The 15,110-nt window shown below is 45.1% G+C and overlaps 1 protein-coding gene across 1 annotated transcript; it reads left to right on the top strand.

The window, feature by feature from the left end:
• The first annotated feature begins 888 nt into the window (after positions 1-888).
• On the top strand, positions 889-9,533 carry LOC110511757 (beta-1,3-galactosyltransferase 1-like). The gene is made up of 3 exons (XM_036981622.1): positions 889-1,627; positions 7,402-7,556; positions 7,770-9,533. The coding sequence occupies exons 2-3, from the start codon at positions 7,474-7,476 to the stop codon at positions 8,821-8,823; spliced, it is 1,137 nt and encodes a 378-aa protein (XP_036837517.1). The 5' UTR covers positions 889-1,627; positions 7,402-7,473; the 3' UTR covers positions 8,824-9,533.
• The last annotated feature ends 5,577 nt before the right edge of the window (positions 9,534-15,110 follow it).

Raw genomic sequence — 15,110 nt, forward strand, 5'->3', positions numbered from 1 at the left:
GTGTCTAGGGTATAGGGTCATGGACCGTACCATTAAATTAGGACTTCTCCTTAGTATCTGGATCATTCAGGTGGGTGTCTAGGGTATAGGGTCATGGACCGTACCATTAAATTAGGACTTCTCCTTAGTATCTGGATCATTCAGGTGGGTGTCTAGGGTATAGGGTCATGGACCGTACCATTAAATTAGGACTTCTCCTTAGTATCTGGATCCTTCAGGTGGGTGTCTAGGGTATAGGGTCATGAACCGTACCATTAAATTAGGACTTCTCCTTAGTATCTGGGTCATTCAGGTGGGTGTCTAGGGTATAGGGTCATGGACCGTACCATTAAATTAGGACTTCTCCTTAGTATCTGGATCATTCAGGTGGGTGTCTAGGGTATAGGGTCATGGACCGTACCATTAAATTAGGACTTCTCCTTAGTATCTGGGTCATTCAGGTGGGTGTCTAGGGTATAGGGTCATGGACCGTACCATTAAATTAGGACTTCTCCTTAGTATCTGGGTCATTCAGGTGGGTGTCTAGGGTATAGGGTCATGGACCGTACCATTAAATTAGGACTTCTCCTTAGTATCTGGGTCATTCAGGTGGGTGTCTAGGGTATAGGGTCATGGACCGTACCATTAAATTAGGACTTCTCCTTAGTATCTGGATCATTCAGGTGGGTGTCTAGGGTATAGGGTCATGGACCTTACCATTAAATTAGGACTTCTCCTTAGTATCTGGATCATTCAGGTGGGTGTCTAGGGTATAGGGTCATGGACCGTACCATTAAATTAGGATCATAAATAAATTATTAGATATCATTTTTTTTTTTATGTAGTTCCCCATGATAGGACAATAACAAATCAAACGTATCATCTATTTTAAAACTGTTCCACCATGATAGGACAATAAATAAATAAGACGTATAATTCATTATAAAAGTATATCCGTCATCTGAACAGCATTGAAAGCCCTGTCATACCCCGGCTCACAGTAATACATTGGCTCTGGGATATGCAACCATTTCATTACTCACTCACTCAACTTACAAACATAACAAATCAAAATAAACACACACCACACATACTGTGCTTTCTGTTTGCTTCGTTTTTATCTTCACTATGTTGAATTAGTTATATGTGAAGATATATAGAAAATCTATATATTTTTTATTGTATCGTTACAATCCATAACTGGGCTAGAATTGTGTTTATTTTCCTCATCTATGAGAACTTTGTAATTTTTTAAATAACCATGGAGTGGTCTTTGTGTCTCTGAACAACTGGTTATCAATATATAGTTTATCGACGACGAGAGCTTCTCGTTTCGCTTTGAATCTATTTTCTTTGAAAATTGGATACAGAACTTTGCGCCGTTCTGCAATTTCCTTCGGAAACTGATCATTCATGTCAATTTTGGTCCCAGCAAGTCTTTTACCAAGGCTTTTAACCATTGTTTTATCTTTAAATGAAGCAAATTTGGCAACGATTGGACGTTCATACCTTTGGCCTCTCTGTCGGAAGCGGTGTACACGTTCAATTTGGATTTAGTCGATAACTTCGCGTGGGATCTGAAGCGCTGTAAAGGAGGAACTGTCTAACTACAGATTCAGGAACTTCCCCTTCTTTCTCCTGGATACCTGTAAGTACCCGATTCTCTCTCATGGATCTAGTTTGTATGTCCAGTAAAGGCTTCCCTCAGAACGGTGTTCTACTTTTTAATTTCATTCATTTCGGTTTCAATCTTATTGACTGTCCCTTTTAGCTTGTGTGTTTCCTTCTCCAATGTCACAGCTTTTTCATCACTCATCTCGAGGCTTGCCTTCAACTCTTTTATATCCTTACTAACTAATTCAAGTATACCCAGGTTGTCATTTATTGATTTTAACAGATCGATTTTGACCTTTACCATTCCCGGTGGTGAAAATATTAAATCGTCTGTGTCTGTAGAAGTCACGTTTCCGTTTTGAAATCGGTTCCCCTGTCTTACTCTTCGTCATGTTTGGGTGTTGATTGTTTTCGTAATATTTGTCGATAAATGTCTCTAGTCTTAAGATTTGTTTTGTGTTATTATCCAGATTGAAGGTTATCACCCACCAGATTATGTAGTGCTAATATTTTAGTCTAATTTAGGTGTAGGTGAGATACATTCACACATGGATCCATGTGTCATTGTTAATGTAGTAACAGGAAGTGAATTGAGCCTGATCCAGGTAGACGCTACAGCAGCCACACTCAATAGGGGTATCGCGGAACTGACCCAGAACGGGGTCAATACGGTCCCCACTGTAATTATTTTAATGATTGTTATTATTGTTTTTTTTTTTTAACGAAGTTAGTCGAGCTTTCAACTTTCTGCTGTAGAGAGTTATAGCAACACAATGCACAAGGTCCAGTGACACAGTGTAGAATTGCACAAGTAGTTGTCCTCTTGTTATGCCACCGAGTAGGTGTCCTCTTGTTATGCCACCGAGTAGGTGTCCTCTTGTTATGCCACCGAGTAGTTGTCCTCTTGTTATGCCACCGAGTAGTTGTCCTCTTGTTATGCCACCGAGTAGTTGTCCTCTTGTTATGCCACCGAGTAGGTGTCGTCTTGTTATGCCACCGAGTAGGTGTCCTCTTGTTATGCCACCGAGTAGGTGTCGTCTTGTTATGCCACCGAGTAGGTGTCCTCTTGTTATGCCACCGAGTAGTTGTCCTCTTGTTATGCCACCGAGTAGTTGTCCTCTTGTTATGCCACCGAGTAGGTGTCCTCTTGTAATGCCACCGAGTAGGTGTCCTCTTGTTATGCCACCGAGTAGGTGTCGTCTTGTTATGCCACCGAGTAGGTGTCGTCTTGTTATGCCACCGAGTAGGTGTCGTCTTGTTATGCCACCGAGTAGGTGTCGTCTTGTTATGCCACCGAGTAGGTGTCGTCTTGTTATGCCACCGAGTAGGTGTCGTCTTGTTATGCCACCGAGTAGTTGTCCTCTTGTTATACCACAGAGTAGTTGTTCTCTTGTTATGCCACCGAGTAGTTGTCCGCTTGTTATGCCACCGAGTAGTTGTCCTCTTGTTATGCCACCGAGTAGGTGTCGTCTTGTTATGCCACCGAGTAGGTGTCCTCTTGTTATGCCACCGAGTAGTTGTCCTCTTGTTATGCCACCGAGTAGTTGTCCTCTTGTTATGCCACCGAGTAGTTGTCCTCTTGTTATGCCACCGAGTAGTTGTCCTCTTGTTATGCCACCGAGTAGTTGTCCTCTTGTTATGCCACAGAGTAGTTGTCCTCTTGTTATGCCACCGAGTAGTTGTCCTCTTGTTATGCCACAGAGTAGTTGTCCTCTTGTTATGCCACCGAGTAGGTGTCCTTTTGTTATGCCACCGAGTAGGTGTCCTTTTGTTATGCCACCGAGTAGGTGTCCTCTTGTTATGCCACCGAGTAGGTGTCGTCTTGTTATGCCACCGAGTAGGTGTCGTCTTGTTATGCCACCGAGTAGGTGTCGTCTTGTTATGCCACCGAGTAGGTGTCGTCTTGTTATGCCACCGAGTAGGTGTCCTCTTGTAATGCCACCGAGTAGGTGTCCTCTTGTAATGCCACCGAGTAGTTGTCCTCTTGTTATGCCACCGAGTAGTTGTCCTCTTGTTATGCCACCGAGTAGGTGTCCTCTTGTTATGCCACCGAGTAGTTGTCCTCTTGTTATGCCACCGAGTAGTTGTCCTCTTGTTATGCCACCGAGTAGTTGTCCTCTTGTTATGCCACCGAGTAGTTGTCCTCTTGTTATGCCACCGAGTAGTTGTCCTCTTGTTATGCCACCGAGTAGGTGTCCTCTTGTTATGCCACCGAGTAGGTGTCCTCTTGTAATGCCACCGAGTAGTTGTCCTCTTGTTATGCCACGAGTAGGTGTCCTCTTGTTATGCCACCGATAGACATTAGAGAGGTATTTATAACCTGTCAAATTTCACGTTGATCAACTACAGGTCAAAGTTATCTACGCAGGTAAATTAGGCTAACCAGCTAGCCAAATCTGGTAGTTATCGTGTCCAGATTACGTCCATAGGGGCCTCGAAGCCCAGGGGGCCACCATTTGATTTTAGACATGTTAAAATGTGTAGAATTGGGGTGTGGTACTATATTTTATTTATTTGACCTTTATTTAAACTAGGCAAGTTAGTTAAAGAACAAATTCTTATTTTCAATGACGGCCTAAAAAAACCTTTGGTTAACTGCCTGGTTCAGGAGCAGAACGGCAGATTTTTTTACCTTGTCAGCTCAGGGATTCAATCTTGCAAACTTTCGGATACTAGTCCAATGCTCTAACCACTAGGCTAGCTGCCACCCCACTATGTGGTGTGGTATTATGTGGTGTGGTACCACCACTGCAGAAACACAGAGGGATAAGGTGATCCTTCTCTACCACACCCACAGAAACAAAGGGATAAGGCCACCAACAATTCTGAGATTTTCATACCCAGCTACAACATTTTCCGTTAAGATAGAACTGCCAAAGGGGGAGGAGTTTCAATCTACTGCAGAGAGAGTCTGAAAAGTTCTCATACTTTCCAGGTCTATACCCAAACAGTTTGAACTTCTCATTTTAAAAATTAACCTCTCCAGAAATAAGTCTCTCACTGTTGCCGCCTGCTATCGACCCCCCTCCGCTCCCAGGTGTGCCCTGGACACCATTTGTGAATTGATCGCGCCCCATCTAGCTTCAGAGTTCATTCTGTTAGGTGACCTAAACTGGGATATGCTTAACACCCCGGCAGTCCTCCAATCTAAGCTAGATGCCCTCCAATCTCACACAAATCATCAAGGAACCCACCAGATACAACCCTAAATCCATAAACATGGGCTCCCTCATAGACATTATCCTGACCAACTTGCCCTCCAAATACACCTCTGCTGTTTTCAATCAGGATCTCAGCGATCCCTGCCTCATTGCCTGTATCCGCTATGGGTCCGCGGTCAAACGACCACCCCTCATCACTGTCAAACGCTCCCTAAAACACATCTGCGAGCAGGCCTTTCTAATCGACCTGGCCCGGGTATCCTGGAAGGATATTGACCTCATCCTGTCAGTCGAGGATGCCTGGTCATTCTTTAAAAGTAATTTCCTCACCATCTTAGATAAGCATGCCCTGTTCAAAAAATGCAGAACTAAGAACCGAGATAGCCCTTGGTTCACTCCAGACCTGACTGCACTTGACAAGCACAAAAACATCCTGTGGCGGGCTGCCATAGCATCGAATAGTCCCCACGATATGCAACTGTTCAGGGAAGTCAGGAACCAATACAAGCAGTCAGTCAGGAAAGCAAAGGCCAGCTTTTTCAAGCAGAAATTCGCATCCTGTAGCTCTAACTCCAAAAAGTTCTGTGACACTGTAAAGTCCATGGGGAACAAGAGCACCTCCTCCCAGCTGCCCAGTGCACTGAGGCTAGGTAACACGGTCACCACTGATAAATCTATGATAAATCAAAAATGTCAATAAGCATTTCTCAACAGCTGGCCATGCCTTCCTCCTGGATACTCCAACCCCGGCCAACAGCCCCGCCCCCACCTGCAGCTACTCGCCCAAGTTTCTCCTTCACCCATATGCAGACAGCAGATGTTCTGAAAGCGCTGCAAAACCTGGACCAGTACAAATCAGCTGGGCTAGACAATCTGGACCCTCTCTTTCTAAAACTATCCACCGCCATTGTTGCAACCCCTATTACCAGCCTGTTCAATCTCTTTCGTATCGTCCAAGATTCCTAAAGATTGGAAAGCTGCCGCGGTCATCCCCCTCTTCAAAGGGGGTGACACCCTAGACCCAAACTGCTACATACCTATCTATATCCATCCTGCCCTGCCTATCTAAAGTATTCGAAAGCCAAGTTAATAAACAGATCACTGACCATTTCGAATCCCACCGTACCTTCTCCGCTGTGCAATCTGGCTTCCGAGACGGTTACGTGTGCACCTCAGCCACGCTCAAGGTACTAAACGATATCATAAACGCCATCGAGAAAAGATAGTACTGTGCAGCCATCTTCATCGTCCTGGCCAAGGCTTTCGACTCTGTCAATCACCGTATTCTTATCGGCAGACTCAATAGCCTTGGTTTTTCTAATGACTGCCTCGCCTGGTTCACCAACTACTTTGCAGACAGAGTTCTGTGTGGTATTTCGGAGGGCATGTTGTCCGGACCTCTGGCAGTTTCTATGGGGGTACCACAGGGTTCAATTCTCGGGCCGACTCTTTTCTCTGTATATATCAATGATGTCGCTCTTGCTGCGGGTGATTCCCTGTTCCACCTCTACGCAGACGACACCATTCTGTATACTTCTGGCCCTTCCTTGGACACTGTGCTAACTAGCCTCCAAACAAGCTTCAATGCCATACAACACTCCTTCCGTGGCCTCCAACTGCTCTAAAACGCTAGTAAAAACCAAATGCATGCTTTTCAACCGTTCGCTGCCCACACCCGCCCGCCCGACTAGCATCACCATCCTGGATGGTTCCGACCTAGAATACGTGGACATCTATAAATACCTAGGTGTCTGGCTAGACTGTAAACTCTCCTTCCAGACTCATATTAAACATCTCCAATCCAAAATCAAATCTAGAATCGGCTATCTATTTCGCAAGAAAGCCTCCTTCACTCACGCCGCCAAACTTACCCCAGTAAAACTGACTATCCTACCGATCCTCGACTTCGGCGATGTCATCTACAAAATAGCTTCCAACCCTCTACTCAGCAAATTGGATGCAGTCTATCACAGTGCCATCCGTTTTGTCACCAAATCACCTTATACCACCCACCACTGCGACCTGTATGCTCTAGTCGGCTGGCCCTCGCTACATATTCGTCGCCAGATCCACTGGCTCCAGGTCATCTATAAGTCTATGCTAGGTAAAGCTCCGCCTTATCTCAGCTCACTGGTCACGATAACAACACCCACCTTTAGCACACTTTCCAGCAGGTATATCTCACTGATCATCCACAAAAGCCAACACCTCATTTGGCCAGCTTTCCTTCCAGTTCTCTGCTGCCAGTGACTGGAACAAATTGCAAAAATCGCTGAAGTTGGAGACTTTTATTTCCCTCACCAACTTTAAACATCAACTATCTGAGCAGCTAACCGATAGCTGCACCTGTACATAGTCCATCTGTAAATAGCCCACCCAATCTACCTACCTCATCCCCATACTGTTTTTATTTTATTTACTTTTCTGCTCTTTTGCACACCAGTATCTCTACTTGCACATCATTATCTGCTCATTTATCACTCCAGTGTTAATCTGCTAAATTGTAATTATTCCCTCCTATCTCATGCCTTTTGCACACACTGTATATAGACTTTCTTTTTTTTACTGTGTCATTGACTTGTTTGTGTTATTGTCTTGTTAATTGTTTACTCCATGTGTAACTCTGTCTGTCACACTGCTTGGCCAGGTCGCAGTTGCAAATGAGAACTTGTTCTCAACTGGCCTACCTGGTTAAATTAAAACAATCTTACCCAAATGCATGATGGGGGTCTGCCACAACTTCTGGACCCAGCGCCCCCCACCTGACGCCTATGATGCCCAGCCCCTCATCGCTAAACAATGGTGAGCCACAGAGGGAGAGGGGGGGGGGAGAGGGGTGGTGGGGGGGATTTCTCATCTAAACATCGAACATTCAAATAAAATCTAGTGCAAGATGTTGATTGATTGTATATAGTATGATGAAGTGAACATAGTTCATATGTAATGAATCAATTAGAGAAACTGTGGTCAGACACTGACAGTAGATGTGTTTTTCTCAACCTTGTGTTTCACTAGTACTGATGATAGCCAGAAGGGGGAGGACAAAACACAGCTCAAAAAGAGACGCTGGTGTCGCAACAGCTGCCTTTGCCTGTTTCTGTTCCTGGTCGTGATGATGATTGTGGTCATCCTGGCAGTTGACCTCAAAGAAAGGATCTCACCTTCAACAACCAAGCCAGCAGCAAACATGTCAGTTGCGATTCTGGCCGCTCCTCCCCCGTACGTGTCCCGAGGACCGTACCATGTACAATACCCACATGAGTACTCCTTCATCCTGGATGAGCCAGAGAAATGCCGGGAGCAGAACCCCTTCCTGGTTCTGATGGTGCCAGTGGCGCCCTATAACAGGGAGGCCCGTGAGGCCGTCCGCAGGACTTGGGGCAGTGAGAGGCAGGTACTGGGCAAAGAGGTCCGTCTGTTCTTCCTGCTGGGACTGCCCAGTGGAGAGGAGACAGAGCAGCTCCAGGAGAAGGTGCTGCAGGAGAGCAAAGAACACCAGGATCTGCTGCAGAGCGACTTCATAGACAGCTACAAAAACCTGACCATCAAGACCATGGTGATGATGGAGTGGCTGAGCTCTCGCTGCCCCAACGCCTCCTACGCCATGAAGATCGACTCAGACATGTTCCTCAACGTGAACACCTTGGTCAACATGCTGCTTCACGCTCCAAAGCAGAACTACCAGACTGGACTAGTGGCCCGACGGGGCGCTGTTCTAAGAGACCATAACTCCAAATGGTACCTTCCAAAGGAGGTGTTTCCTGAACCGGTATATCCACCTTATGCTCTGGGCCTGGGCTATGTCTTCACCTTAGACCTCCCCAGGAAGCTGGTGGAGGCGTCCAGGCATGTTAAAGCCGTCTACATAGAGGATGTGTATCTGGGACTGTGTATGAGACACCTGGGCATCCGGCCAACTGACCCCCCCAGTGGAAACCTTTTTCAGGGGTATGCAGGAGCCCAGGACCGCTGTCACTACATGGCTGTTATCACAACCATCCTCAACACTCCTCAGGAGCTTCTGGACGTGTGGAGAAACTTGCACCAACCTGGGCCTGTCTGTCATTGAAAACAACACTCTGGGAAAGACAAATAGCCTTGAGGTTAGAGCGTTGGGCCAATAACCCAAAAGGGGGATGGTTCCAATCCTGGAGCTGACAAAATGGCAAATCTGTCACTGTGCCTTTGAGCAAACACTTAACCCCAGTGCTCCATGGGTGCTGGACAATGGTGTCCCTGACCGTGACCCCGCTCCCTGTGGGTGTCTTGTTTGAGCTGTGACTTTCTCTTGGATGCTTTTCTCTGGGAGTGGTAGAGAGGGATCACCTTATCCCTGTGTTTCTATGGGTGTGGTAGATAAGGATTGCCTTATCTCTGTGTTTCTGTGGGTGTGGTAGAGAAGGGTCACCTTATCTCTGTGTTTCTGTGGGTGTGGTAGAGAAGGATCACCTTATCTCTGTGTTTCTGTGGGTGTGGTAGAGAAGGGTCACATTATCTCTGTGTTTCTGCCGTGGTGGAAAAGGTACTCAATCATCATACTGTAGTAAAAGTAAAGCTACTTTAATAGAAAATGACTCAAGTAAAAGTGAAAGTCCCCCAGTAAAATACGACTTGAGTAAAAGTCGAAAAGTATTTGGATAGAAATATGTTTTACTATCAAAAGTAAAAAGTACAAGTATAAATCCATTCAAATTCCTTATATTAAGCAAACCAGACGGCACTGTTTTCTAGCTTGTTTTAATTTACAGATATCCAGGGGCACACTCCAACACTGAGACATCATTTACAAACAAAGCATTTGTGTTACGTGAGTCCTCCAGATCAGAGGCAGTAGGGATGACCAGGGATGATCTCTGTTTAGTGAGTCTTCCAGATCAGAGGCAGTAGGAATGACCAGGGATGTTCTATATATAGATATATTTACAACTTTTTTTTCACATTTTTAATTTTCCAAAAACTCATCTTCAGAACACTCTCCTGCAATCCGCTTCACCAATTTATATTTATATAAAAAAGTATTATTTACCTCAGATCTGTAATCCTCCGAGAGGCTAGCCAGAAATTAGCCAGAAGCTAGCCGGGAGCTAGCCAGAAGCTGGTCCAGAAGCTACTCTGAAGCTGGTTCAGAAGCTAGTTAGCTTATTTACTGGCTAATCGTTAGTACTCAGCTAACCACGGTTTGTGGTCATCGGCTGTCCTTTGGCTCGAATCTATCGCCATTTTTGTACGGCGCGGTGCAGCGCAGCGCGGCTCGGAACGGAACATACCGGATTTCGGCCGCTGGCTCTGGACATCCATACCTGGATCTCACAGCTAGCTAGCTGCTATCCGTGTGACTATCGGCTTTCGTCGATTCCGGAGCTAACATCAATTGTTCCGGAGCTAGCCAGCTGAAGAGTTCTATCAATCACTCCTGGGCTGCAGTCACCTATCCGGACCCGTTTTGCTGCCTACGCGGAGCCCCACCGGGCCTTCACAGTTGGACTGCCGACGTTGTCTACCCGAGGGAATTGTCCGGCTGGCTCCTCCGGCGCAACGTTGCCTGGGCGCCCATCTGCGGCCTGCTAGCCGTTGGCTATCTCATCGGCTGCTATCTGAATAGACAATCGGACAATTTTTTAAAAATGTGTATTTATTTATTTTTCTTCTTGGGCCTCTATAACTATATCTATTGTTTTTATTTTTGTTGTTGTTGTGTGATTTGGATTAATCCCCTCTACCACACGGAAACCCACTAATCTACTGATGGAACGCAAGAGTTGGCTAATAACAGACCTCCATTCTATGCTAGCTTGCTCCTATGCTAGCTTGCTACCGATTTAGCTGTCTAAATCGCCGTGACCCCCAACCAACCTCTCCACTCACTGGACCCTTTTGATCACTCGACTGAGCATGCCTCTCAATGTCAATATGCCTTGTCCATTGCTGTTCTGGTTAGTGTTTATTGGCTTATTTCACTGTAGAGCCTCTAGTCCTGCTCATTATACCTTATCCAACCTATTAGTTCCACCACCCACACATGCAATGACATCTCCTGGTTTCAATGATGTTTCTAGAGACAATATCTCTCTCTTCATCACTCAATACCTAGGTTTACCTCCACTGTATTCACATCCTACCTTACCTTTGTCTGTACATTATACCTTGATGCTATTTTATCGCCCCCAGAAACCTCCTTTTACTCTCTGTTCCAGACGTTCTAAACGACCAATTCTTATTGCTTTTAGCCGCACCCTTATTCTACTCCTACTCTGTTCCTCTGGCGATGTAGAGGTTAATCCAGGCCCTGCAGTGCCTAGCTTCACTCCTATTCCCCAGGCGCTCTCTTTTGACGACTTCTGTAACCGTAATAGCCTTGGTTTCATGCATGTTAACATTAGAAGCCTCCTCCCTAAGTTTGTTCTATTCACTGCTTTAGCACACTCTGCCAACCCGGATGTTCTAGCTGTGTCTGAATCCTGGCTTAGGAAGACCACCAAAAATTCAGACATTTTAATTCCAAACTACAACATTTTCAGACAAGATAGAACTGCCAAAGGGGGCGGTGTTAGCCTGCAGAGTTCTGTCCTACTATCCAGGTCTGTACCCAAACAATTTGAACTTCTACTTTTAAAAATCCACCTCTCTAAAAACAAGTCTCTCATTGTTGCCGCCTGCTATAGACCACCCTCTGCCCCCAGCTGTGCTCTGGACACCATATGTGAACTGATTGCCCCCCATCTATCTTCAGAGCTTGTGCTGCTAGGCGACCTAAACTGGAACATGCTTAACACCCCAGCCATCCTACAATCTAAACTTGATGCCCTCAACCTCACACAAATGATCAATGAACCTACCAGGTACCTCCCCAAAGCCTTAAACACGGGCACCCTCATAGATATCATCCTAACCAACTTGCCCTCTAAATACACCTCTGCTGTTTTCAACCAAGATCTCAGCGATCACTGCCTCATTGCCTGCATCCGTAATGGGTCAGCGGTCAAACGACCTCCACTCATCACTGTAAAACGCTCCCTGAAACACTTCAGCGAGCAGGCCTTTCTAATCGACCTGGCCGGGGTATCCTGGAAGGATATTGATCTCATCCCGTCAGTAGAGGATGCCTGGATATTTTTTTTTAAATGCCTTCCTAACCATCTTAAATAAACATGCCCCATTCAAGAAATTTAGAACCAGGAACAGATATAGCCCTTGGTTCTCCCCAGACCTGACTGCCCTTAACCGACACAAAAACATCCTATGGCGTTCTGCATTAGCATCGAACAGCCCCCGTGATATGCAGCTGTTCAGGGAAGCTAGAAACCATTATACACAGGCAGTTAGAAAAGCCAAGGCTAGCTTTTTCAAGCAGAAATTTGCTTCCTGCAACACTAACTCAAAAAAGTTCTGGGACACTGTAAAGTCCATAGAGAATAAGAACACCTCCTCCCAGCTGCCCACTGCAGTGAAGATAGGAAACACTGTCACCACTGATAAATCCACCATAATTGAGAATTTCAATAAGCATTTTTCTACGGCTGGCCATGCTTTCCACCTGGCTACTCCTACCCCGGTCAACAGCACTGCACCCCCCACAACAACTCGCCCAAGCCTTCCCCATTTCTCCTTCTCCCAAATCTGCTCAGCTGATGTTCTGAATGAGCTGCAAAATCTGGACCCCTACAAATCAGCCGGGCTAGACAATCTGGACCCTTTCTTTCTAAAATTATCTGCCAAAATTGTTGCCACCCCTATTACTAGCCTGTTCAACCTCTCTTTCGTGTCGTCTGAGATTCCCAAAGATTGGAAAGCAGCTGCGGTCATCCCCCTCTTCAAAGGGTGTGACACTCTTGACCCAAACTGCTACAGACCTATATCTATCCTACCATGCCTTTCTAAGGTCTTCGAAAGCCAAGTCAACAAACAGATTACCGACCATTTCGAATCTCATCATACCTTCTCTGCTATCTGGTTTCAGAGCTGGTCATGGGTGCACCTCAGCCACGCTCAAGGTCCTAAATGATATCTTAACCGCCATCGATAAGAAACATTACTGTGCAGCCGTATTCATTGATCTGGCCAAGGCTTTCGACTCTGTCAATCACCACATCCTCATCGGCAGACTCGACAGCCTTGGTTTCTCAAATGATTGCCTCGCCTGGTTCACCAACTACTTCTCTGATAGAGTTCAGTGTGTCAAATCGGAGGGTCTGCTGTCCGGACCTCTGGCAGTCTCTATGGGGGTGCCACAGGGTTCAATTCTTGGACCGACTCTCTTCTCTGTATACATCAATGAGGTCGCTCTTGCTGCTGGTGAGTCTCTGATCCACCTCTACGCAGACGACACCATTCTGTATACTTCTGGCCCTTCTTTGGACACTGTGTTAACAACCCTCCAGGCAAGCTTCAATGCCATACAACTCTCCTTCCGTGGCCTCCAATTGCTCTTAAATACAAGTAAAACTAAATGCATGCTCTTCAACCGATCGCTACCTGTACCTACCCGCCTGTCCAACATTACTACTCTGGACGGCTCTGACTTAGAATACGTGGACAACTCCAAATACTTAGGTGTCTGGTTAGACTGTAAACTCTCCTTCCAGACCCATATCAAACATCTCCAATCCAAAGTTAAATCTAGAATTGGCTTCCTATTTCGCAACAAAGCATCCTTCACTCATGCTGCCAAACATACCCTTGTAAAACTGACCATCCTACCAATCCTCGACTTTGGCGATGTCATTTACAAAATAGCCTCCAATACCCTACTCAACAAATTGGATGCAGTCTATCACAGTGCAATCCGTTTTGTCACCAAAGCCCCATATACTACCCACCATTGCGACCTGTACGCTCTTGTTGGCTGGCCCTCGCTTCATACTCGTCGCCAAACCCACTGGCTCCATGTCATCTACAAGACCCTGCTAGGTAAAGTCCCCCCTTATCTCAGCTCGCTGGTCACCATTGCATCTCCCACCTGTAGCACACGCTCCAGCAGGTATATCTCTCTAGTCACCCCCAAAACCAATTATTTCTTTGGCCGCCTCTCCTTCCAGTTCTCTGCTGCCAATGACTGGAACGAACTACAAAAATCTCTGAAACTGGAAACACTTATCTCCCTCACTAGCTTTAAGCACCAACTGTCAGAGCAGCTCACAGATTACTGCACCTGTACATAGCCCACCTATAATTTAGCCCAAACAACTACCTCTCCCCCTACTGTATTCATTTATTTTGCTCCTTTGCACCCCATTATTTTTATTTCTACTTTGCACATTCTCCCATTGCAAATCTACCATTCCAGTGTTTTACTTGCTATATTGTATTTACTTTGCCACCATGGCCTTTTTGCCTTTACCTCCCTTATCTCACCTCATTTGCTCACATCGTATTTAGACTTGTTTATACTGTATTAGTGACTGTATGTTTGTTTTACTCCATGTGTAACTCTGTGTCGTTGTATGTGTCGAACTGCTTTGCTTTATCTTGGCCAGGTCGCAATTGTAAATGAGAACTTGTTCTCAACTTGCCTACCTGGTTAAATAAAAGTGAAATAAATAAAAAATAAAATAAAATAAAAATGTATCACTCCAGTGTTAATCTGCTAAATTGTAATTATTCGCTCCTATCTCATGCCTTTTGCACACACTGTATATAAACGTTCTTTTTTCTACTGTGTCATTGACTTGTTTGTGTTATTGTCTTGTTTATTGTTTACTCCATGTGTAACTCTGTCTGTCACACTGCTTTGCTTTATCTTGGCCAGGTCGCAGTTGCAAATGAGAACTTGTTCTCAACTGGCCTACCTGGTTAAATAAAGGTGATCTGGCCTCCCTGGTTAAATAAAGGTGATCTGGCCTACCTGGTTAAATAAAGGTGATCTGGCCTACCTGGTTAAATAAAGGTGATCTGGTCTACCTGGTTAAATAAAGGTGATCTGGTCTACCTGGTTAAATAAAGGTGATCTGGTCTACCTGGTTAAATAAAGGTGATCTGGTCTCCCTGGTTAAATAAAGGTGATCTGGTCTACCTGGTTAAATAAAGGTGATCTGGTCTACCTGGTTAAATAAAGGTGATCTGGTCTATCTGGTTAAATAAAGGTGATCTGGTCTACCTGGTTAAATAAAGGTGATCTGGTCTACCTGGTTAAATAAAGGTGATCTGGTCTACCTGGTTAAATAAAGGTAATCTGGTCTACCTGGTTAAATAAAGGTGATCTGGTCTACCTGGTTAAATAAAGGTGATCTGGTCTACCTGGTTAAATAAAGGTGAAATAAAACAAGTAATACAAATATATATATATATATATATATATATATAGTCTCTGGTAAAAAATAGTGTCCTATATAGTTTATATAATTTTTACTAGCATTAAAT

The sequence above is a fragment of the Oncorhynchus mykiss genome, chromosome 6 (assembly GCF_013265735.2).
Source record: "Oncorhynchus mykiss isolate Arlee chromosome 6, USDA_OmykA_1.1, whole genome shotgun sequence".
NCBI classification, from domain to species: Eukaryota; Metazoa; Chordata; class Actinopteri; order Salmoniformes; family Salmonidae; genus Oncorhynchus; species Oncorhynchus mykiss.